Source organism: Glycine soja, chromosome 7, assembly GCF_004193775.1.
Source record: "Glycine soja cultivar W05 chromosome 7, ASM419377v2, whole genome shotgun sequence".
Lineage (NCBI taxonomy): Eukaryota > Viridiplantae > Streptophyta > Magnoliopsida > Fabales > Fabaceae > Glycine > Glycine soja.
In genome coordinates, this window is record NC_041008.1 from 8513866 (window position 1) to 8540636 (window position 26771).

A 26771-nucleotide genomic window follows, 5' to 3' on the forward strand; every position below is an offset into this window, starting at 1 on the left:
ATGAATTTTAAGAAGAACAACATCATCTCTTTCAATCAATATTTCAATATCTTCTTTCATCTCTTTCAACACTTTCAACTCAACTTTTAAATTCATTTCTCTTCATCTTTCTAAAATGTTTTTGTTCAATACTTTCTCTTCCAAGAAAAGTTCTTTGATAAAAAACTTGTGTTATTCATCTTTTTCATTCTTTTCTCCCTTTGCCAAAAGAACAGAAGGACTAACCGCCTGAATTCTTTTGTGTCTCTCTTCTCCCTTACAAAAGATTCAAAGGATTAACCGCCTGAGAATTCTTTTGATTCTTTCCTTCCCCTTAAGCAAAAGATTTCAAAGGACTAACCGCCTGAGATATCTTTTGTTTCCTCTTACAAAGATTCAAAGGACTAACCGCCTGAGAATTCTTTGTCCCAACACATTGGAGTGTATATCCTTTGTGATACAAGTAGAGGGTACATCTACTTGGAGGTTGTTATACTGAGAACAAGAGAGGGTACATCTCTTGTGGATCAGTTCAAGTGGAGGGTACATCCACTTGGTTATTCAAAGAGAACAAGGGAGGGTACATTCCTTGTGAATCTTTGGTTTGTAAAAGATTTTACAAGGTTGAAAGAAATCTCAAGAACCGCAGGTTGCTTGGGGACTAGATGTAGGCACGGTTTGTGGCCGAACCAGTATAAATCTTGTGTTTGTTTTCTTCTTCCCTACACTCTTTAACTTTCGTTGTGTACTTTTAATTATCGCTTTTACTTTTGGTTAATTTTCTATTTCTGTTCTTTACTTTGTTAACTTAGTAGTAAAAGTCTAATTGAATCTAGTAACATTAAGAAGGATAGATTTTTAATTAGTGAAGACACATTAATAATTAATTCAACCCCCCCTCTTAATTTTTCCGAGGCCACTTGATCCAACATTGAAAACCATGTGTCATTATCTAATTAATGACACGTGACAATCAATGACCAATTACATAATGACGCATGATAGTCAACGTTTTTTTGTTAACAGTCAAAATTCCAATTTTAGCCATGGGGACTCAAATAGCCAATTTGGGGAGAAAAAAAAAGAGGGGACTCTAACAATGAATTAAAATGTAAGGAGACCGATTTAGTGAATAGGGATAAATAAAGGGGGACTATTTTTGCAATTAAGCCTTTATCTTTTATTTATAGTAGATTGTCACTAATTATTATAATTTGGACAAATTATGGTTGATAATAAATATTATCATTATTATTATATTTATTTTAAATTATGTTTACCAGTTGATAACTGCGAAATTTGAGTTAATTTGATAGTCAATTTTGTTTAAGAATGATTGCAATTTCTTTACTCTATTGTTGTTTTTAATGAACTAATAAAGAAATTAATATCTTTGCAGTTTTTTTATTAGCAGAAGTTAAAAGAAGAAGATTTCAAGTGCTTTGGAGAAAAATTGATGAAAAAATTGGAAGAAAAAACCTTGAAGAAAAATTGGAAGAATTGGATAGTCCGCTTAGCGCGCAATCCAGGCTTAGCGCGCACCCTCACTAAACGGGAAAGCTCAGACTTAGTGCGAAGAAGACTCACAAGGAAGTCCAAAAACACGCTTAGCGCGAAAGTCTGCGCTCAGCACGAGGTCTCATGAAAATTAAGTTACCTTAGGCCTATAAAAGGAGTAAGAAGTTGAAGGGGAAGACATAACCTACACACCGAGATACCAATCCATACAAACCACCCCGGAGACTCAAAACTCTTTAATGAATACATCATAAGTCTGAGTATCTCTAATAGGAGAATCTTCTTTCTATGTTCATTATCCCCTTCTCCTCTTCTATCCATCCTTCTTCTTTTATCCACATTAGCCCTTAAATTGTAAAGTCTCTCATGGCTATGAGAGGCTAAACTCCCTTAATTAGGATCTAGCAAGCCTAAAAATCCAAAAGATGTATTGTATGCTTCATATCTATTAATGCAAACATGTGTTTTCTTTCTTATTATCCTTTCTTATTTTAATTTCATGTATCATTCATCTTTGCATCATCTTTAGGGGTTAGGAAATCGAAAGAGGGTAATACCTAGTAGAAATACAAGGAAGGTCTTATATGCATCAATTTTAGGGATTAGTCGCTCGAAAGAGGGTAATTTCTAATAGAACTCAAAGGAAATAATATCTTAATAAAATCATTACTAGACATAGAGTGATTGCATTATACTCATGCATCAAAGCAAACATCTAGAATTAGAACTTAATGCATTTTATCTATTGAGTATTTGCAAAGACATTCGAGAGATAGATAGGTAAGATAGACTAGTCATCGTGAGACATCATGGGCAAGTATTCTAATAGATGTGGGTAGGAAAAATACACCAAATTGATAGAGAAAAAAAAATCTAAAACAATACATCTTAGGCAAATAAGGCATGTTAGGTCCCAACATATTTGCATTTTGAATTTTTTTATCATCATCTTTATCTTTTATTTTTCTTATCTTCTATTTTTAAATTTCTTATATGTTTTATCTTCTATTTTTTATCTTTATAATCTTTTAATTTAAATCTTTTATCTTTATTTATCTTCTATTTTTAATTTCTTATCTCTTGCTTGTAAATTGGGTTTGCATCAATCTAAGTATAAACAAAGTCCCTATAGACTCGACACTCGGACTTCTGAGTACTTTACTACTTGAGACAAATTGGTTCACTTGCCAATGAATTAAAACCAATATATTTTTAAGTGATTATTGTAATGTTATGTTTGTAACGATAAAAAATGACGAAAATTTTAGGTCAAACAAATTAGTCCAATAAAAACATACTCATATTTGAGTTGAATAAAAAATTACAGACATTTTCGCTCGATAATAATAACTTATTGATATTTTGATCCAATGAAATATATTGACATTTAGGTAAAAAAAACAATTATTGACATTTTCCTCCAATAAAAAATAATGACATTTTTGTCCGATAAAAAATTACTAACATTTATGTCCAAAAATTGTATCTTACTAACATTTTCATCTAATCTAGTCAGCATGACCACGTTAACAATCATTTCAGTGATAAATTCATCACTTTGTGTCACGTAAGTTATTTTATTAACGATGATAGACAAAAGTTAATAGTCAACTATATTTGTCGTAATTTTTACACTTTCAATGACTAAATTGTATATTTTCATGTTTTAGAAATGTATTTATTAGTGAATTAAAAATTCATAAACTATTTACCCAAATGTATTTATCAGAACATCCCAATTGCACGCCATGCACTCACCAACTGAATAAAACCCTAAACCTAACCCCCAAATCCAAACTTGAAAAAAATCCAAACACTTTATCCTAAAGGATGCAGAAGAGAAACAAAACACAAGAAAATAGAATTCCAAAAAATGAGGGTTCTCTTTTTTTTTTGTTGGCGCACACACTCTTTTCGCACACGTCACCCATAAGACTGTTGTCGTCACACTCTGCCTCGCTTGCGACTGCGAGTCCACTCCACCAACCCCCCTTGTCATGCCTTGTCGTGCCAAATCCATTGATAACGCATCGTGTGCTTCAATATTAAGGCTGTGAATTTAGATGGGAGAATGACAGTTGTACATAAACTTGGGGAAGAGGGTGTGTTTTTAAAGTTTATAAATATTACGGGCACGATTAAAAATTGCCATAATCTTAATTATGTTAAGGCTAAATTGCAAATTTGGTCCTTCTATTTGTCTCAAAATTTAATTTTGGTTCCTTAAAATTTAATTTACAAATTTACTTCCTCAATTTTTTGTAATCCTGTTATTTTTGTCCTCAATCCTAAAATTGAACGTTGACTTCTACTTGTCAATGTTGATCGTCACGTGTTGCGTTTTTATTGGACGTTAATTTTGTGCACTTAATTAATGTCAACCTCCAATAAAATTGCAACACGTGACAGTCAATATCTAATAAAAGTGCGACATCTGGCGGTCAAGGTAAGCAATTAATAGTCAACGTCTAATTTCGGGTTTGAGGACTGAAATAACGTGATTGCAAAAAAATGGAGGACTAAATTCGTGAATTAAATTATAGGGATACCAAAATCGAATTCTGAGACAAATAGAAAAACTAAATTTATAATTTAACCTTATATCAACATGTCAATTTTACCTTGGTGGACATCATTTTAAATCAATTTAAACAAACAAATGGTTAAAATAAAGTTTTTAAAAGATAAATAACTAAAATAAACAAAAAATAAAATAAATGAATAAATTGATTATTTGGCTATTCCGAAAATCATGGATAGATAGGTGCGATAGTGTGTCTTTCCACTAATTATTATAGTCATTTTAATATTTTTCATAACTTTAGTTTTATAAATAATGACAATGAATAAATCATGTTGGGATGAAAATATTTATTTTATGTGTGCTCACAGTTCTCAATAAAAATTAATCATTGTTTTTTGAAAAAATAACTTCATATTATTATCATGGTTAAAAAGAAAAAAATAAAAAATAATGACAAAGTATGTATTTAATAAGAGTAAATAAGAAAATAACTTATCATTTAATTATAAACCATCATATGATAAATTCCTTAATTTAACAATAATTTTTAATGGATTGAAATATTATTTTTTTAAGAAATACTAGAAATATATTCACTCACATCCTGTCTCTTACCATTAAAATTGATTAAAAATCATCCACATTTGTAAGTCCTACATCTTATTTTATTATTCTTTATTAAATTTTTAGTTTTCAATAATTTATCATAAAATAAAGTGTGTTACAAAGAAAATATATCAGAGAATCTGTTTTTAATATTTCTCTATTTTTTATACTAATAATATAGAAATTAAACTCATTTAATAAAACGTATACCTTATATTACCTCTATCTTTTCCTAAAAGACTCTTTTAGTTAATCCACTTTCCGAAAGCTGATTAATTTATCTAATAACATTAAATTTATGAACATTTTATATTATTTTTTAAAATTTTATCCTTAAAATTATTGAAACTAACCATTTTACTATTTTCTCTTAATTATTTTTCACCTAACTAGTAATATAGATTAGTAATCTAAAGAAAATGAAGTAGACTGCAATGTAATTAAGAATATTTTAATAAAAAATAATTAATACCAAAAACAACTTAAAAATAAGAGAGAATGAGTATTTTAGTCCCTAAATGTGTAAATTGGTGATAATTTATTTCATAGAAAACAAAAATTCTAATTTAATTTTTAAATATATAAAAAGTGCAATAATTATATTTTTTTTATACAACTTAATAACAATTTTATTCTTGCACTTTAAAACTAATATCAAATGAGTAGTGATACATAAACAATTTTATTCTTGAACTTTACAACTAATATCAAACGTTGTAGGTGGTGGTGCAGAGGCCGGGCTTCAATGCATACACAACGTCGAAGGCCACGATGAGAGGGGGAGGCTCTTCCAAAAGTTCATTTGGGTTTGAATCTACAAGCATATCTGAAATGTCTACTGTGCATTATTTTGATCTGAGTTTGAATCTTGAAAGTTTTGAGTGAATTCTTTTATGTTGTTGGTTTGAAGAAGATAAATAGGATCGAAATAAAGATAGTGATAGTTTTTAATCATTTTTATTTTACAATTTTTTAAATTAAAAAAAAAATTAATAATATGAAGAGGTTTATGTGGTTAGTAACTGATGTAACTTGATAATAAATACTAAGATGAAACGCAAATATTTTCTGATAGCAGGAGAAAAAAATTAATACTAGATAATTTTTTGAAAATGAATTATATTTCAAATATGAAAAACTTAATTAAACATTCATAATTTTATACATTTTATCAATATCTTTTTTTTTCATCCTGTCATATCTATATTTCTCCTTTTTACTCTTTCTAGATGTTGTATGATATATGAGTGTGCACCAAATATTTTTTTTATATCAAATTGATGTTTGAAAAATACAATTAATTCTTAAATATTATAACTTAATAATAAAATACACAAACTTAATAGCGAAACAAATTATTACACTTTTCATAGGGACTAAAACAAATTTGTAGTTTTTTCATAAATAAAATTGTTAGCAATTTATACATTCATCCACAAAATGATCGTTTTCCCTAAAAATAATATTATCAAAAAGATAAATAAGTTCCATATAAGGACAGAAGGAGTATTTCAGCTGGCATGCCGTGCACTCTTGTCTATGTCTGAAATATCCGATAAGGTTTAAGCAAATAATCTGAGATGACAAAGTCACATAAACTAAAATCCAAAGTCAACTCCAGTCAATAGCAACATCACCTTCTTTCATTACTAAAAATAAATAAATACCCACTTGTAATTCTGATTTCATCGCTACATGTGATGTTACTCTCCTTTGTTTCATTCTCTAACTTATCTTTTGTTTAGTTTTGCTGATCTGTGTCGTGCAGTCTCTGGCGAGGTTACCAAAGACTCCGTGGTGCCCAACAACAACGTTTGATACATCAAGAGACACATAACATAACAGTAACTATCTCTCTCTCTCTGATTCTATCTACATGTTGTTATTTTCATCTTTTTGGGTAATGGGTTGTAAATGCAAAGTCAACCATTTACTGTTTTGGCTCAGAAGTTTGCTCTGTTATGTTAACTTCTGCAAGGCAATGGCTTTGGAATTTAACTAATTTCAACAATAATCAGAAAACTGTGTTATTTATCTGAATTCAGACGCGGCTTGCTTAACTGTTCCTAGTTTATGCTGTGTTTCGGAAACCGGATTTTCAGATGAACGAACAATCCTGCACTACCGATTGAATGGCTTAGATTTTGTTCACTTTTTAAGTATGAGAAATAAAAGCGAGGAAAATTCTATTTTACTCCATGAGTTTGTGAGCTATTGAGTATTTTAGTATCTGTAATTATGGAAATATCAAATAAATAGATTCCTAAAATTGAAATTTGTTTATCATGTTAGTTTTTTTAGACTGTCGTTCGTTTGTTTTGTTAGAAAATAATTTTAATTTTAAAACTATTTATTTTAATCATAAAATGTTTGTGGGGATCACTCGGACTTCAAGAGATATTGCTTTGACTTTTGATACACCATTAACATCTTGGCAGTGTTGATCATTAGGTCAAGCTAATAATCCTTTGTTTTTTTTTTTTGAGGGGGTGTTGGCCTGCTTGGATTGGGATATTTAACCAATAATCAGTAACCTCATTTTGACTCATCTTTCTTTAAAAAAAAAGTTGAGGTGGGTGGGTCAGTTTATCATTTTTTCTTTTTAAAGATCATCAATATTGGATTGATTAGTTTTTATTTACTTTAAATTTGTGAAAGTGGATTAACATACTTTGGACTATTGTTTTATTTATTTTGACTTTGTAAACAATGTTCTGTTGTTTGGTTGATGATAACTTACTTTTAAATATTAGTAATATAGTATTTTATGATTTTTTTATTATGTCTGAATTTTATTAGAAATATCTTAGATATTATTTACATGTCTGTATTTTTGTTTTTATTTTTCTTTTTATTACTATTTTTTAGTGAGTTAGCCTGCAAACTTGTCAAGCAACCCACTTACCGTATTTTGTTTTTATTTTTGGTGACTTTACTCCCCATCACTAAATAAGGTGGGTTATTTTTGTTTAAATGTCATGGTTGTTTATCGGCTTATTTAGAGGGCATTTGAATGAGTTTTTATCAACTCCATTTGACTTAAAACATGTATTGAACTTCTGAGTCATCCAATTTTCGTCTAACAAGTCTGATTTATTGGTTGAATGAACACATGGATTTGTTTTTTATTTTAACATTCCTTGTCAGCATTCACTCCATATCATTCTCCATTTCTCTTTTGTACCAGGAATACTCAAAACATTCTCCATTTCTAATCAAGAAAACAATCAGAAATGTTACCTCAAACATTAGCCATCCCTGCATTACTCTTTGTGGTATTCATATTTATTCTATCTGCTGTTGTGTTGCAATCAAAACAAAATGAGAAATATCCACCTGGTCCCAAGACCCTGCCAATTATTGGCAACCTCCACATGCTAGGGAAACTACCACACCGCACCCTTCAATCCCTTGCAAAACAGTATGGACCTATAATGTCCTTAAAGCTAGGACAGGTCACAACCATTGTGATTTCCTCCCCTGAAACTGCTGAACTATTCCTCAAGACCCATGACACTACTTTTGCTAGCAGACCTAAGTCTATCTCATCCAAATACATTTCTTATGGTGGCAAGGGCTTAGTGTTTTCTGAGTATGGTCCCTACTGGCGCAACATGAGGAAACTTTGCACAGTACAACTTCTGATTGCATCCAAAGTTGAGATGTTTTCTCCTTTGAGGAGTCAGCAGTTGCAAGAATTGGTTAAGTGTCTCCGGAAAACAGCATCATCACGTGAGGTTGTGGATCTCAGCGATATGGTGGGGGATCTCATTGAGAATATCAACTTTCAAATGATATTTGGCTGCAGTAAGGACGATAGATTTGATGTAAAGAACCTTGCTCATGAAATAGTGAACTTGGCAGGAACTTTCAATGTTGCAGATTACATGCCTTGGCTACGCGTGTTTGATCTTCAGGTATGAAATTCAGCTAGATACAGTAAACACTTAGCATATCCCGTATCATATTACTTTTGATTCTGATCAAGTGGTCATGCTTCATAATTTGTTAACGATCATTCACCCTCATCTGAATTTTTGGTCTCAATATGGTCTCCTAAGCTTAAAGTTTCACTTTGGTTTGAAATGTCTCTATTAGATTATTTAACTACATTGATCATTCACCCTCATCATGACACCAGTTTACACTAATTTGGTCAACTTGGTGATACATGACAAACTATGAAAGATGTCACGTCAGATGTGTTGGAGAACCAGCTGATGGAGTCTTAAGACTATACAAGCAAACAACAGATGATACAGAGTAAAACAAAGAAGATTGGTAGAGAAAGATAACAGAAAGTATTTTTGATTGTAAACTGTTTTTTGCACACACATTTACATTGCGGGGTGTATATTTATACGTACAAGGAAAAGTAAAACAGAAAACTAAAGAGCAAGTTGTTATAACCAACTAACAAATTAGTTAGTTAGTTGCTAATCATCCTTATTGGATTACAACGGTCAATGAATGTTTGTCATTTCAGCCAAAATTAACACAGTTAGTGCAAGAAACGAAATAACTATTTTGGTCGAACATAGACATTATAAGGAACCAAAATGAAACCATTAACACTTAGAAGACCAAACTGAAATTAAAAATACAGAGACCAAACTTATATTTTAACCATAATTTTAACTTATGATTCATTTTATCTCTTCATGATTGTTTTTATATTCTTCTCATCTAAGTGTTTCCTAACATCCAAACTATTAGACAATCATGCAGAATGAGTTCCACTACTGCTTTAATTTTAGGATGTGACTTTCCATTCATTATTCACTCTATTTTTCATTAATGATTGTACTTACCCTGAAATAATGAAATATTATGTGTGTTATTCAATCACTTGCACATTAGGAACTAGTAAGGCGATTAAAGAAAGTAAGTAAATCATTTGACGAAGTCTTGGAGCAGATTATCAAAGACCATGAACAATCTTCTGATAACAAACAGAAAAGCCAACGCCAGAAGGACTTTGTGGACATATTCCTAGCACTTATGCATCAACCCCTGGATCCTCAGGACGAACATGGTCATGTCCTTGATAGAACAAATATGAAAGCTATTATGATGACTATGATTGTCGCAGCAATTGACACATCTGCTACAGCGATAGAATGGGCTATGTCAGAACTCCTAAAGCATCCAAGGGTGATGAAGAAACTTCAAGATGAGTTGGAAAGTGTAGTGGGGATGAATAGAAAGGTGGAGGAGAGTGATATGGAAAAATTGCCTTATTTGGACTTAGTGGTGAAGGAAACACTAAGATTGTACCCGGTTGCACCTTTGCTAGTACCTCGTGAGTGTAGAGAAGAAATTACTATTGATGGTTATTGCATAAAGGAAAGGTCAAGGATCATAGTAAATGCATGGGCAATAGGGAGAGATCCTAAGGTTTGGTCAGATAATGCTGAGGTGTTTTATCCTGAGAGATTTGCCAATAGCAATGTGGACATGAGGGGATATGACTTTAGACTTTTACCGTTTGGTTCTGGTCGTAGAGGCTGCCCTGGGATTCATTTGGGTCTAACTACTGTTAAGATTGTTCTAGCTCAATTAGTGCACTGCTTCAATTGGGAACTTCCATTAGGCATGTCCCCAGATGACTTGGACATGACTGAGAAATTTGGCCTCACAATTCCAAGAAGTAATCACTTGCTAGCTGTGCCAACTTACCGGCTAGCTGGTGAAGTTGGAAAGGAATAAATTAAAATATATTAGGTTTGCTAAGATTTACTTATCATTAAATTAGGAAATGATACTTGTATTTTGTTTCTTAAAATAAGAATTGGTCCCTGCCTTATAGCTTCTTTGTAGCAATTGGATCAAACCCAATGCACTGATTGCAATGGTGTCACTGGTACACAACAAAACTGTAATATTAAAAGGTTGACCAGTACTTCTACTTATTTTTCAACTCATTTCTATGCGTATCTTTCTCTTTGTCACGTTATATCAACTCTTACTTTCTTCTCTTCTAAGTATTTATTGATAAGTTTATTTAAATTGACCCTAAGAGTATATTTAGCATATATTTCTATCGTTTCTTTTCTCTCTATTTTACTCCTAAGCTAAACAAAACATGAGCGCAGGCCAAGCCATCTCTTACATCGGCTCTGTTCAACAGATTGTGATTATTACAATATTCCTGCACCAGTCAGTATGCTCACTGGGTCAAATGACTGTGTATGAAAGGGTCATAACAGGCTTCCCAATGGTTCCATAAAAAAATAACAGATAAAAGACTTCACCTCACAACTACCGTATCTTCTTAGTATTGCTAAAATTCCCTGGTCAGTTCAAAAAGATTTGATTGCTTAACTAATAGCTGAAGCAAACAATTGCCAGTGGTGTGTTAAGAAATGTTTAGATGGTTTAAAGTTGTGTAACTTTCATGCTTAGCAGATTTAGCAATATGAAATAGCATTCACTTATTGTGGTATGCTATACAGTATACACGATATTTGGATAATTGTTACTTACAATGCTTGAGTGCTTGGAGAGACAATTCCTTGTTTACCAATCATAATTTATTTATTCAATCTGCATGAAACCTCATAATTGTCTCTTGATATGAACTTGAAATTGCATTTTTATATAGTTTTGTAATTTATATTTGTGGCTTTCGCAGAAGAGAATAATACATCATTCAAATCTCAATCTTGATTACTGTGATGACTCTGCCTTTGGTACCCTATGCTTGAACCATTCAGTATTCTAACAGTCGAAATTGGAGAAGAAAATCAGCACTGCAACAAATTATGGTAAAGAAATTACAGGATAAACGAATTCACTCAGTTTGGAAATCATGGCATATAAAAAACAGGCATTCTGAAAAATAATCTATCTCATGATAAATGTAAAATAATTCGATCGTCACATTTGAATCCACAAAAAGAAGTCAATCATGATGTCGTTCATAAGGTGGAAAACGAAGGGTGAGATTCAATTGACGTCACAAGATTTCCTAAGACACATAATTCGTTAATTCTTAGCATCAAAGATAAAGAAATTCTTAATTCTAATAAAACAAAAAACAACCAAGCATTCTTTTCATGTCCAACGATTGTCATTTTCTAACGATATGTTTTGATATCTTCATCTTCAGTGCTCTTTAATCAAATTCAAAGGAGCGACCAGGTCAACCCTAATTTATTTTACCAATGCTTACTTGGCTTTCATATAGATTCGAATCAAATCCACAGAGGATTTTTCTTCGATACCAACAAGATACGCGATCTGATTTCCCACGTAAAAAATCCACAAGCATCAAAATGTTCAATACAAACAATTAGAGTTATCTGAAGTACAATAGTCCCAAATCGCAACGTGAGACAAATCCCGCGCGTTTTTGAACCTCGATAAATATGCCACCAACACCAAGGATACAAACACCCAAGGTTGTAAGTCATGGTCGCTGTCACAGTTTTGTCACCTTCCATGGTTTCATAGGAAATTAGATATAATGCAGCAGACATAATTAAAATTTTGGTTTGCATTGCGATCATAAGTACCTAAAAAAATTTATGTTGTAATAAATATTACGACGAATAATTTTTTTAAAACTTTTGTTAGTAAATAATTCGATAACATAAGCATCTAGTGAAAAGGGAAACATGCAAATAAATACTTTAGCGTTCAAGTGAGTGATAAGAAGAAGGTTTAGATGAGTACAACTTATAATATATTTTAGACTATAACTTTTTTATGCTAGGAAATAATAAATAACAGAAAAGGTAGGTAATTACGGATCTAACTTCTCTGTTGTCCCGTGTTGTACCCTGAAAATCACATCGTTTTAAATTGAATCTTAAAATTAAATATTAACATAAATTAAGTGAACAGTAAGACAATAAAAAAAAGACAGTAAAAAAGTCAATTTGAGGTAGTCAGAATTATGTAACTATGTCCTGAGCCACGTGACCGGCCCAAAATAGCTCACCGACACCTTGCATGGAGTATTATATAAGGAGATGTAACTACTATTATTCCAACCAACATACACTAAACTAAGATCACTTCAACACAAAATGTCTCCTCTAACACTAGTCATTCTCATGGTCCCCCTTGTCACATTGATCTACATCCTATGCACCACCACCGTGTCGCGGCAAAAACAACCACCGCTTCCTCCGGGACCGCCACGGTTACCGATCATCGGAAACCTCCACATGGTAGGAGGAGCAGGAACACTCCCACACCGTTCCCTCCAGTCCCTCTCCAAACGTTACGGTCCTATAATGTCTTTACAACTAGGAAACGTTCCAACCGTCGTCGTTTCGTCTCCGGAAGCCGCGGAATTGTTCCTCAAGACCCACGACACGGTGTTCGCGAACAGGCCCAAGTTCGAAACGGCCCAATACACGTACGGCGCAGAGAGCGTGGCGTTTGCGGAGTACGGCCCGTACTGGCGCAACGTGAGGAAGGTGTGCACCACGCACCTTCTGAGCGCGTCGAAAGTAGAGTCGTTTGATGGTTTGAGAAAGAGGGAGATTGGGGCGATGGTGGAGTCGCTAAAGGAAGCAGCAATGGCGCGTGAAGTGGTGGACGTTAGTGAGAGAGTGGGGGAAGTGTTGAGGGATATGGCATGCAAGATGGTGTTGGGACGCAACAAGGATGATAGGTTTGACTTGAAGGGTATTCTTGTGGAGACTATGAGTGTTTCGGGAGCTTTCAATTTGGCTGATTATGTGCCTTGGCTTCGACTCTTTGATCTTCAGGTTAGTACTAGTATGTGTGTGTTAATCAAGAAACAACTTCGATAATCAAAACTATAATCAACAATCTCAAAAGATAAATATATATAGTAATTTTATTAAGACAAAAATGGTTAATTGAAAGCAATATAACAAAGATAAATTATACTATTGACTAGTATTTTAATTTATCATTTATACAAGATTAGTGTTTACTTTTTTATATAGTTAAAATTTATATAAAAAAGCGGTCAAAAAAATTATAATAAGTAATTTTTAATATATGAATTGTATAATGATTAAATTTTATAATAAATAATTTAAATTGTGATATAGAATAAGTTCTAACTATTGGTATTTTATTTTTTAAAAAAAAGACTATTGAAATTTATTTTAATGACAACGACGAAAGAGATAAAGATAAAAGGAAGATACTTTTAGATAGTTGAAAATAAATATTTTTAGAGTAATGTATGAAATGATGTTCTAATTGTGATATAAAAAATATCGAGAATGTCTAGCTAAGAGAGCGACGAGACTAAGAGTTTCACTCTTTATTATGTGTTTGTTTCAACATCAAACAAAAGATGTGGATCAATATATAAGAAAAAAAACTAGAAATTGTATAGAGTAGTTCTTATCTTGACATGAAAGAGTGTTGTGATGAGAAACCAAACATGTTGTTCAAGTTGCACATTCTAATTTATACTAATACAAGAGTAAATTAAAAAGTTGGGTACAAGGATGTACATAAAATAAATGTAAAGAATATTTTTCAAAATTTACTTTAAATTCTTTTATCAATGAAATATGAAGCAAAAAATACTTTTAATTTTTAATATATCCACTTTATAATATTATTTCAACAACTAATTATGCCTTGTATTTTGTTATTGGTGGCCCCTAAATTAATAGGGATTAACACGACGCTCAAAGAAAATCAGTAAATCACTTGACAAAATGCTAGATGAGATGATTGAGGAGCATCAACTTGCTCCTCCAGCACAAGGGCACCTTAAGGATTTCATTGACATATTACTTTCCTTAAAGGACCAACCAATACATCCCCACGATAAACATGCACCTATAATCGATAAAAGGAGCATCAAGGGCATTGTGTTTGATATGATAATCGGTGCATCCGAAACGTCTAGTAATGTGATTGAATGGGCCATTTCAGAACTTGTGCGGCATCCAAGAGTGATGGAAAATCTTCAAAACGAGCTAAAAGATGTAGTTGGAATAAACAAAATGGTGGACGAGAATGATTTAGCAAAATTAAGCTATTTAGATATGGTTGTGAAGGAGACCCTAAGGCTACACCCTGTTGTGCCCCTACTAGCCCCTCATGAATCCATGGAAGATATTGTGATTGAAGGTTACTACATCAAGAAGAAGTCACGAGTTATAATAAATGCATGGGCTATAGGGAGAGACCCTAAAGTGTGGTCTGAAAATGCTGAAGTGTTCTATCCAGAAAGATTTATGAATAGCAATATCGATTTTAAGGGACAAGACTTTCAACTTATACCATTTGGGTCTGGTCGTAGAAGCTGCCCAGGAATTGTAATGGGGTTGACCACAGTTAAGTTGGTTTTGACCCAATTGGTTCACTGCTTCAAGTGGGAGCTACCTTGTGGCATTGGTCCTGATGAATTGGATATGAATGAGAAATCTGGGCTATCGATGCCAAGGGCAAGGCATTTGCTTGTGATACCAACTTATCGTCTACTACATGAAACGTTGGGGAATTAATTTATGTTGGAGGGTCTCTCGTATCAGGCCTTTTGACCAAAAGGAATAAAAAAAAAATTGGAATTTACCAAAATGAGAATAATTTTTGAATTAATTTTTAAATGGGAATAAGTCATATTAATGTTCATATTATACAAACACTTTTGGGTAAATTTCAAAAAAAAAAATCCCATTTTGGTCAAAAGGCCCTCATATCACAATTAAAGTTAGAAGGGAAAATGATAAAGAAATAGTATAAGTGTTAATTTGTATGATGATTTCAACTTATCACCTTAATTACTCTTCATAGTTTGTGGTTTGGAATTTCGTCGTTTTCCTTTGTAAGTTCACCAGTAGTTTTTTTCCAGTTAATTAAGGCATTATTTTTTTTTATAATTTTTTGTTAGTTAGCAATAACTATGTCATGATCTTTAAACTAATCTTCATACAAAACTACGTTGATATCCGACGAAAAAAAACACACTAGCTAGTTATGGTCTTGTTATGCGTCCTTAGCTGACACTAGTTACTTTTTTTTTTTTACACCCTAGTTACTGTTTACTCATAACTAAATCATAGAATTTTTTATTTTACACGTTTTTATGGTTTAAATTATTGTAACCAACCGAATGGAGTAGGGGTCTTATTCAATTTATTTTTTAATCTTAAGATTCTTTGAACTTGTTTATTTTTTTAAAAAAATATATGTATGAATCTTCTTAATTTGCACTACTATTCCATCTGACATAACGTCTCTATTCCAATGTAGCCTAATATCAATGTGTTTGTTTCTTTCATGATAAGTGTTATTGTTGCATATGTGCGCAGCACTTTGATTGTCACAAAATACATTAATACTATTTGTTTGAGCAACTTCAAGTTCATTTATCAAACTTTTCAACTTTTTCAGCTGTATAGCACTCCAAATCACAAAATTGGTTGACATGATCTGATAGGTCTTAACAAATAGCCTTAGCTAGCTACTATGTTCTGAATGAGATTTTTCTTATTATCGAGAATGTTGCTTAAATTTTGTCTTAGTAATTTGTCTTATACAGGAGAAGCATAGCCTTTCCTCTTATATTTGTTTCTCATCAACAAAAGGGGAAAAATTGTTAAGTTTAAGACAATTCAGTCCTCAATTTTAATGATGATAAACAATGCATAAGACAAACATATTTAAAGAAAGAGTAAATATTCTTCGTATTGCAAATCGTCTAAAGAAAATCATCTTTGGCAAATTTCTATATGCTGACAATTGCAAGTTTCATCTATTAGAACTCAACTTAAAAGTTCATTTGATATGGTTTAGTTTGATGAAGAAGAATCCTATATAAAGCATACTAAATACTCTTTCAGTCTAGTTTTATTTACTGTTTAAGGTAAGCTACACATTTTATGAAAAAAATTAATTCTACCAGTTCTCATAATAAAACATCCGTATCTAACAAAAAATAAATTGACTATAAAACATCGTATAGTCACAGCTGAACATCAACCAGTGCATTTTTTGTTAAAAAAAAATCAAACAGTGCATTTATTTCTTGAGAATATTATTAGAAAGAAAAAAATATTTTAAAAGTAACAAATAAAATAAAATGAGACTACGGGATACATTTGAATAAAGAAAAACAATTTAACTATTCTTTTAGTCTTGGCAACAATTTTCTCTTTTAATCTCTAAGCATCTCATTTTGGACTTATTAGTGTAATTTCTAAAATAAATTTTTTTCTTTGACACAAATGTGATATAACTCATTTAATTTAAGTTCATCTCATAACTTCATAAGTGCAAAAAGTGCAAAACAAATGTGATACATATTAACCATAATATATGAAGAATCAAATGAAGTAAAACATAATAAACTCATCTTATTAAGATATAAGTATGAATTGTTTCTTATAAAAAAAATAGGATAATCAAAGATAATAAGATTCAAAACGATAAAAAAAAATATCATAAACTTAGAGAATAAAATGAAATGTTTTAATAATAGAGACCAAAAAGAAAATGTTGTTACAACACAAAGACTAAATAATAATTTAAAAGTTTAAAATTTTTTCATCTATATAATATATTTTTTTTCATTTTTGTTCTTGTAAAAAATATTTTAATTTTCGTAAAATATGTTTATTTTATTTTTCGTATTTTTAAATAATGTTTCTTTTATTATTCCAAAAAAAAATACATTTTGTAAAAACTAGGCTTTTATTATTCCAAAAAAAATACATTTTGTAAAAACTAGGCTGAAAAAAAAAAAAGAAGTAATAATTGCATTTAAAAAAACATTTAAGCCTATTTTAAAAAAAAAATCAAAATCTAAGAAAATATTATCAGTTCAATAGTCCGGTACCATTTTTCAAAGGTGGTTAGTGCTTGGAAGTTTCGCAGTGCTGAATCAATGAATCGGATCGTCCTATCCTATTGACGGAGTCTCATAACATGAAAGAGTAAACTAAAGACTACTTGGTAGACTTGGGACACAATCTTCATTGATCTCTTCCCTCTTCTTCTTCTTCTTTTGCTCTTATTTTCTGATACAGAAGAGATGGAAGATGATCAATCTACTCAGATCAAAGGTGTTGTTATAATCTCCCTTCCACCACCAGATAACCCTTCTTTGGGCAAAACCATCACTGCTTTTGCTTTCTCTAATAACCCTTCTCCTCCCCCTCAACCTTTTATTCAACCCCATCAACACCAAAGTCAACAAACACACCCCAATGCTCAACACAACACTGATCCTCCACTTCAGTCCTACCCATCTAATCCTCAGCTTAGTTTTTCATTCAGAAGACTCTTCCACAGCACCCCAGTGAAGCTTTTCTCATTCTTTGGTACTCTTCTCTTTGCTCTCTTTCTCTATGGTTCTGTTTCTTCAACCACCACTGTGGACCTACGTGGCCGCAAGAATGATGGTGATGATGACAAAGCCACTTCATTTTTGTTCCCTTTGTTTCCGAAATTTGGTGTTTTGGGGCAGAAGGATTTGAAGCTCCAACTGGGGAAGCTTGTTCAAAAAGAGAAGTTTTTGACGCAAAGAGATGTTGGTGATGATGGTTCTGGGGTTGTGGCAGTTGACTCTTCATCCGTTTTTCCAGTCAGTGGAAATGTTTATCCAGATGGGTATGATCAAAATCGTTGCTTTTGCTAATTTGATTGTTGACTTTTATTTTTTAATATTTATTGAGGAGTTTATCGAAATGGGCCTCAATAATTAATATTGAAGTTTTGCTTCAGTACTAATTGCAGCCACATCAGCAACATTTTTCCCAATGATACACAATTTCTGTAATTAAGCTAGGAACTGCTCCTGATTTGTATTGTAACAACTTCAATTCCCCATATTGTATTTGTATCACTATGATGGCTTAGCAACTTGTTCTTCCTTGCAGGTTGTATTTCACTATTTTACGTGTTGGAAATCCTCCAAAAAGTTATTTTCTTGATGTGGACACAGGGAGTGATTTAACTTGGATGCAGTGTGATGCTCCATGCAGAAGCTGTGGGAAGGTAATTTGAATTATTTTTATATTTATCAAATATCAATCCACCTTAGTTAGATGCATGTGGAATATCAATATAGCATCAGGTTACGTTTTTCTTTTTTTTATGTATATTCCTGTGTAAAAGTAAGTTGAAAGATAGAACACGCCTCTCAGCAATATGCATTATAGATATAAACTTTTACTATATGTTAATGAAATTTTGCCATTGTGGATTATTGTGATTGAAAAACTGTGTTTACTCAAAGGATAAAATTGATACAGGGAGCACATGTTCAATACAAGCCAACAAGATCCAATGTAGTATCATCTGTGGACTCTCTCTGTTTGGATGTTCAGAAAAATCAGAAGAATGGACATCATGATGAAAGTTTGCTACAGTGCGACTATGAAATTCAATATGCAGATCATAGTTCTTCCTTGGGGGTTCTTGTTAGAGATGAGCTTCATCTTGTAACTACTAATGGATCCAAAACCAAGCTAAATGTTGTTTTTGGGTATGAATCCTCTTTTTGCAGTTCTATCTTTTTCTTTAAAAGGTTATATATTATAAGATAGTGCTGATATGTTATACACAATATTTTTGTTTTAAGGTGTGGATATGATCAAGAAGGCTTAATTTTGAACACATTGGCTAAAACAGACGGAATCATGGGATTGAGTAGGGCAAAAGTCAGCCTACCCTACCAGTTAGCTAGTAAAGGGCTTATTAAGAATGTGGTTGGTCATTGCCTTAGCAATGATGGAGCTGGCGGTGGATACATGTTCTTAGGTGATGATTTTGTGCCATATTGGGGTATGAATTGGGTACCCATGGCCTATACCCTTACTACGTGAGTATGATTTTCTTAAGAATGTGTTTCTTTCCCTATTAATTATGAAGTGAGTGTTTTTCTTTGGAGAAACTGCAAGATAAGTTTCACAGTGAGAATGTCAAGATTTATACCCAAATTGATACTGTGTTTTATATTGTTTTCATTTGACAACTTCCATTATTTTAATGTTTTTATGTATCATTTTTTTTACTGACAAGCTTTATCATTCCATTTGGAGCACCTGGTATTTGTTATTCTAAGGTTTGTTCTGATTCTTCTTTAACTCATATGTGGCATATTAATCTACTCTAGGGATTTATACCAAACTGAGATTCTTGGAATCAATTATGGAAATCGTCAACTCAAATTTGATGGCCAAAGCAAAGTAGGAAAAGTGTTTTTTGATAGTGGCAGTTCTTATACATATTTCCCAAAAGAGGCATACTTGGATCTTGTTGCTTCTGTGAGTTTTTACATTTATCCATCTGGAACCATTTTCTACCTTTTTCTTCTGAGTCTGGTATTGAACACCACATATTTATTAATTATGTATCTATGTTGCAGCTTAATGAAGTTTCTGGGTTAGGACTTGTTCAAGATGATTCAGATACTACTTTACCCATTTGCTGGCAAGCAAATTTCCAAATCAGGTAAGAGAATTTACTCAAGGTACAATTAGCTTTTGTGTTTATAACGTTGTCTTTAATAACCAACAAGTAACTTAATGAGATGATTCTCTTCTTTAATACCTTATGTTTGGAGAAATAAAATTAATATCATTATTTTCTATCATCTGTTTCACTGGTCATGTTATGGAGAAATGAAATAAGTCTATTATTTTATTGCATCCGTTTGACTGATCACAATGGAGCTGGCTGTTCTAAAATCCATGTTAAATGCATGCAGATCTATCAAAGATGTCAAGGATTACTTCAAGACCTTAACTCTTCGGTTCGGAAGCAAGTGGTGGATTTTGTCCACATTGTTTCAGATACCTCCAGAGGGTTACTTGATCATTAGTGTAATCCTCTCTTTCTAATACAACTTTTTCTTCCAACTGATTTTGTCATAGTCATGTCCTCTAATAAACAATTATGCTGCAGAACAAAGGCCATGTGTGCTTGGGAATCCTTGATGGTAGTAAAGTAAATGACGGATCCTCAATTATACTTGGAGGTAGTACTCTCATTCTCAATGAAAACCTGAAAGCTTTCTATTTTTTTTATAATAATTTTATTTGTTGTTTACCCTTTTAATGGTATAACTGTAAATGATTGGATTCAAAATAAGGGGTTATTTTCTTTCCCTATATCCTTGATGAAGTATCTGTGAAATTTTCACCTAGCCATTTATTGTCATCTCCAATTTATCACGTGTCCCGCACTACTTCACTTAGCCTAATAACCTTTATACATTTAGTGTGTTTCATGATGAATAACTCAACTAGTCAGCTCATATGTGCAGCAGAAGTAGTGCTACTGATTGAGCCACCTTTGAAACTGAGATTCTATCACTCTATTATAGTAATCAGAGTTATGATAAGTTAGTTCATGGGCTGTTTCAGTTCTGATATTTCTTTTATGATTTGATTCATCTGTCACTAACTACTAGTTATATTCTCTTAATACTCCCTCTATACTACTAAAACTTAATAAAGAAAACATCAAAAGAAAAGTGGATGTATTTACTGTTTTGCAAGCATAAAAACATTTAACACTTTCTTTGTTTAATATTGAAAATTATTAGATGGATTTAAAATTATATTTTCATTTGACTATATTCTAAGGTAGTTATACTTTTTGTTATAAATTTTGGTCCCTACTCTCTGTATCCTTGATCGCCACTGCCTGAACTTGAAACACTAGCTAGAATATGTATAGCACTTGGTGTTATAATATACCACTGGCATTATAATTTTTTGGTCCTTCCTCTTCCCTAATCAACCTCACCTTGGTTCTTGCAATCATAAAAAATTTACAAACTTATCATGTTGCACCTTTTCACTGGCCTACTTATATAATATTATTAAAAATGCTTGTTCAGGCTATGTAAGCAGTGAAATTTCAACTTCTCCAGTGTGGCTAGCATCATGTCTTTTCCTCTCTTTTGCTGAACTTGGGTGATTTTTTATGCCCTCATTGATTAATGATTATGACCTTTGCAGACATTTCATTGAGAGGATATTCGGTTGTGTACGATAATGTGAAGCAAAAAATTGGTTGGAAGCGAGCAGACTGTGGCATGCCAAGCAGTAGATTAAGAAAGAAAAATAATTTCATCCCAGATAGTATGCTATAATTTACTACCAAAGCGTTCATAAGATTTTATACCTTGTATTATTTTGATCCTTTTTCATGCTAAAATATAAGATGCCATCCACAAGTAAAACAGCCTATGTACAGTTACAGCCAAAATATGGGAACTTAGAAGAACGATTAATCGACACCAAAGATAGTTTTATGCATCAATAGTTATTTGACTTGTTATTATATAACAAAATATTTCAATTGAACGATCACTTTCTAGACTAGGCACTCCATCTAAATCCAAGATGAAATTAATAAATTGAAATATAAAATGTACGAAAAAAAAAAAAATTTATTGATGAACGCATGACCAAAAGGCAAGGACTTTACATTTAATTTATCTCAATCGTTTTGTTAAGAAGTGAATAAAGAACTGAGTTTTATAATGATGTGAGATTTTTTTTATTCATTTAATTTTTTATATTTAACTAAAATATGACTGTATATAAATGCAATACAATTGGTTTTTTATTAACCTTTTTTTTCAAATAAAAGAATGCCTTTTATTTACAATTATATCTCATATTACTCATCTTGCTACTTTATTGGCTAAAATATTTTCCTGAACCGATTTCCTAGTACAAACTTTTAGTTTGGTTGATTTGTTTTGAGTTGGTTTTGTTGAAAAAACGTACTTGTTTTAATTATAACAAATCACTACCAATATAAATTAAAAGGATGATGAACTTAAGTGATGTCTAATAAAATATAGATTCATTTTTAGTAAACTTTAAAATGATTATTTTAATGATTTTTCAAACACCTATTAAAAAGGTTCCTCATAATAGAACCTTAGAAAGGTTCCTCATGATAGAACCTAAGAATGGTTATGTCTGTTGTCAAATTGACATCAGAAAAGAGAATTCACTTGTTCTAAAAGTGTGACAGCAGTGAGGAGTCCACTACAATAGTCTTCTTCAAAGCTTTAAGAGGCAATTTTTAAGGCTATGAAGAAATTAAAACATTTCAAATCTGTAACACTGTATTAAATTTCTGTGTGAAAATTTTGTATTTTCAGCTTCAACCATCTTGTGGTATTTTTGTCACTTTAGGTTTTGCACCCTTGAGGGAATTTTGCCCAATATATACACTCATGAGGATGGTGATTAGGTTAAGGTATTGATATATCTATGATACAGGTTTTCAATTGGCATTAAAGATGCTCTCAATTTTATTTTATTTTTTGTTTTTACAATAGTTGTACTAAAATTAAAACTTATAATCTCAATGTTATTATTCTAATCCTTCACCGCTAAGCGCTAAGCCAACTCTAGTGGATTGTGATTATTGATTCTTTCATTCTTAATGAAGTTATTACTGATGAGACTAAAATTTAATTAAAAAACATATTTTGTTTTAATGTTAATATTTAATGTTTAAATTTGTCTTAATACATCCATGCAATATATTTTTATTGGAACTCTCTCGCAACTTGAATATAAAAAGAAAAAAAAAATCATATACCTAGATTTTATAAATTTTAATTTATTTTATTTGATAAGATTATGTTTAAAATATTTTTTTAATAGAGATTTATTTTGAAAGATTTTTCTTATATTTGAAATCAAATTTCAAAGATAATTTACTTGGTTAACTATATAATTTTTTTACCCTACCAATTTATTAAAATTACTTTTTTGTCATTTTTTTATCACATCAATTATTAAAAAAATAATATAAATTATAAATAAATTTAATGTTAATAACTATGTTAATCAACTTTGATAATACGTGTTTACTTATATCATAATTAACAAAAATCATATGGGACAGTCAAAGAAGAAATTTAATACTTCTTTGTCCAAAAACAAAAATATTGAGCTGAGTGCGAAAGATCAGCATCCATCAGTGACCACACTAACACAAACCCCCCACCACCAACAATGGCAGAACCCCCGTCACCACCATCACCACCACAACCACCACCACCAGCGCAATCCGTTTCACCGGAAAACGACGTCGCAATGTCCCCCCATAACCTCGACCTCCAAAACTCCTCCGAAGACCCTGACTCCTCCTTCCCCACCCAAACGACACCCGAGCCCGCCGTTCCAGACTCCCCGGACTCCACCACGACCCGACCCGACCCGAATCCACCTCCGCGGAAACGACGCCGTCGAAAGAAGTTCTTCACGGAACTCACCACCGGGACCTCTACGCGCCGAAACGACGTCGCCAAGGACTGCGACGTGGAAGCCCTAATCGCGATCTCGGTAGGGTTCCCCGTGGACTCTTTAACGGAAGAAGAGATTGAAGCAAACGTGGTTTCCACCGTCGGAGGCTCCGAACAATCCAACTACATCGTCGTCCGAAACCACATATTGGCGCGTTGGCGGTCCAACGTTTCGGTCTGGTTAACCCATGACCAGGCCCTCCGGTCGATCCGGTCCGAACACAAGGGTTTGGTCGAAACCGCTTACCGGTTCCTGCTGGAGCACGGTTACATAAACTTCGGCCTCGCGCATGAGATCAAAACCCTAAAGCAGAAACCTTTCGATGGGTCCGACCGAGGAACGGTGATTGTGATCGGTGCCGGGTTCGCGGGTTTGGTTGCGGCGAGACAATTGGTGTTTATGGGGTTTAAAGTTGTGATTTTGGAAGGTAGGACCCGACCCGGTGGGAGGGTTAAGACTAAGAAGATGAGTGGTGATGGGGTTGAGGCTGCAGCGGATTTCGGTGGGAGTGTCCTCACTGGAATAAATGGGAACCCTCTTGGGGTTCTTGCTAGGCAATTGGGTTTGCCTTTGCATAAGGTGAGGGATATTTGCCCTCTCTATTTGGCTGATGGGAGGAGTGTTGACTCTGAGGTTGACTCTAGGGTTGAGGTTTCGTTTAACAAGTTGTTGGAGAGGGTTTGTAAGCTGAGACAGGCGATGATTGAGGAGGTGAAGTCGGTGGACGTGCCGTTGGGGACGGCATTGGAGGCATTCCGAAGGGTTTATAAGGTGGCTGAGGATAAGGAGGAGAGGATGTTGCTGAATTGGCACCTTGCGAATTTGGAGTATGCGAATGCAACTCTCATGTCGAATTTGTCGATGGCATATTGGGATCAGGATGATCCCTATGAGATGGGTGGTGATCATTGCTTCATTCCTGGGGGGAATGAGAAATTTGTTCGTGCATTGGCGGAGGATTTGCCGATTTTCTATGGGAGGACTGTAGAGTGTGTGAAGTATGGGAGTGATGGGGTGCTGGTTTGTGCTGCTGGGCAGGAGTTTAGGGGGGACATGGCGCTTTGTACCGTGCCATTGGGGGTGCTAAAGAAGGGGGATATTGAGTTTGTGCCTGAGCTTCCTCAGAGGAAGAAGGATGCTATTCATAGGTTGGGGTTTGGGTTGTTGAACAAGGTTGCAATATTGTTTCCTTATAATTTCTGGGGTGGGGACATTGACACGTTTGGTCATTTGACTGAGGATTTGAGTATGAGAGGGGAGTTTTTTCTGTTCTATAGCTACTCCTCGGTGTCTGGGGGCCCGCTTCTGGTTGCGCTTGTTGCTGGGGAGGCTGCGATTAGGTTTGAAATGATGTCGCCGGTGGAGTCTGTGAAGAGGGTGTTGGACATTCTGAAGGATATTTTTAATCCAAAGGGGATTGTTGTTCCGGATCCAGTTCAGGCGGTTTGTACTCGGTGGGGGAAGGATCACTTTGCATATGGATCTTACTCTTATGTTGCGGTTGGATCTTCAGGAGATGATTACGATATTCTTGCAGAGAGTGTTGGAGATGGGAGAGTGTTCTTCGCTGGAGAGGCAACTAGCAAACAGTATCCTGCGACTATGCACGGCGCGTTCCTCAGCGGAATGAGAGAGGCTGCAAACATTTTGAGAGTGGCAAAGAGGAGGTCTTCGATGACTATTGATACAACAAAAAGTGTCAACCAGGAGAATGATGATTTGAACAAATTATTTGTGAAACCTGATCTGACATTTGGGAGCTTCTCTGCCTTGTTTGATCTAAATTTGAATGATCATGATTCCAGTTCATTACTGAGGGTTAAAATTGGAGGAGTTGTGTTGGACTCTGGCAGTCTTTATCTTTATGCCTGGCTTTCAAAGAAGCGGGTCATTGAGTTGAGTCAGGTGGAGGGAGATGAGAACAGGATGAGAATGTTAAACCGCAATTTTGGGGTGAGTTTGGTTGGGAGGAAGGGTTTAAGTAGTGCTGCTGAATCTCTTATTGCTAACATAAAACTTTCTAGACCCAACTTTAATGAAGCGGAAAATGGCCTTATGGCTGAGAAGGAAAATTCTTAGTAGCATCTTATAGAGAATATACCTCCGTGCTCAGTTAACTGTATTAAACACATTTTTCTGTTAAATTCAATTAGTTTCTGACCATTTTTTCCCCATTGTTAGCCATTTTTCCCGATGATGTTCCATAATGAACAAATTGATTTGGCTCTGCTGCATTCTCTTATTTTATGATTATAAATGAAAAATATTTAGATCTAAGTTGGTTACCAATTCAGGAACTAGTTCAAATCGTCTATTCCACATTCAATGGAAGATAAACAAGTTTTAAAATTTTGAAATTATGTTTTCTACTCAATAAGCAGCATATTTATTCTGAAGACTCGCCGACAGAAGCTCCTTTTACTGCCATATTGGTGGGAATAAGTAACCTCACCAAAGGCTTATGCTTTTGTGGGAATACTGCAGTTGTTGGAAATTAAACAGGTGATAAGTTTACTAGTTGGGATGAAGCCAACCTAAGAGCTGAGATGGACACGTTTTGATAAAAAAATAAAAAGTTAATCATAGATTCACGTTTGGGGAGTTATTTTCGTCATTTTCAAGTCATTATCAACTAAGAAATTTATCGTAGAACCAAGCAGACAGGGAGATATTTAAAAAAGAAAAATTAAGTTGCTTATTAGAGAGTGATTTTTTCTTTCTTTTAAGGATTAATGTGTCCCAAGCAAGGACAAAGGAACAAAGAAACAATTTCTGATTAGACTTGGTTTTGAACCAAAATGGATTCACCAAGATATACAGTATCCCTCGTTTCAGTTTATATCGTTGCCAAATGAACGTATGTTGCGGTTGCTTTTCTAAGATAACCTACCCGATAATCCAAACAGAAA

General features: G+C 33.3%; 3 protein-coding genes across 3 annotated transcripts; all 3 read left to right on the plus strand.

Moving 5' to 3' along the window:
* The first annotated feature begins 6165 nt into the window (after positions 1–6165).
* On the plus strand, positions 6166–15384 carry LOC114418594 (cytochrome P450 CYP736A12-like). The gene is made up of 5 exons (XM_028384024.1): positions 6166–6471; positions 7815–8544; positions 9488–10317; positions 12759–13350; positions 14242–15384. Exons 2-5 carry the CDS (start codon positions 7861–7863, stop codon positions 15079–15081), a joined length of 2946 nt encoding a protein of 981 aa, XP_028239825.1. The 5' UTR covers positions 6166–6471; positions 7815–7860; the 3' UTR covers positions 15082–15384.
* Positions 15385–17479: 2095 nt separating this feature from the next.
* On the plus strand, positions 17480–21876 carry LOC114418596 (aspartyl protease APCB1-like). The gene is made up of 9 exons (XM_028384026.1): positions 17480–18187; positions 18457–18574; positions 18832–19064; positions 19161–19400; positions 19695–19845; positions 19947–20032; positions 20289–20403; positions 20486–20558; positions 21547–21876. Exons 1-9 carry the CDS (start codon positions 17610–17612, stop codon positions 21678–21680), a joined length of 1728 nt encoding a protein of 575 aa, XP_028239827.1. The 5' UTR covers positions 17480–17609; the 3' UTR covers positions 21681–21876.
* Positions 21877–23460: 1584 nt separating this feature from the next.
* On the plus strand, positions 23461–26090 carry LOC114418595 (lysine-specific histone demethylase 1 homolog 1-like). The gene has a single exon (XM_028384025.1). It carries the CDS (start codon positions 23572–23574, stop codon positions 25939–25941), a length of 2370 nt encoding a protein of 789 aa, XP_028239826.1. The 5' UTR covers positions 23461–23571; the 3' UTR covers positions 25942–26090.
* Positions 26091–26771: the final 681 nt, after the last annotated feature.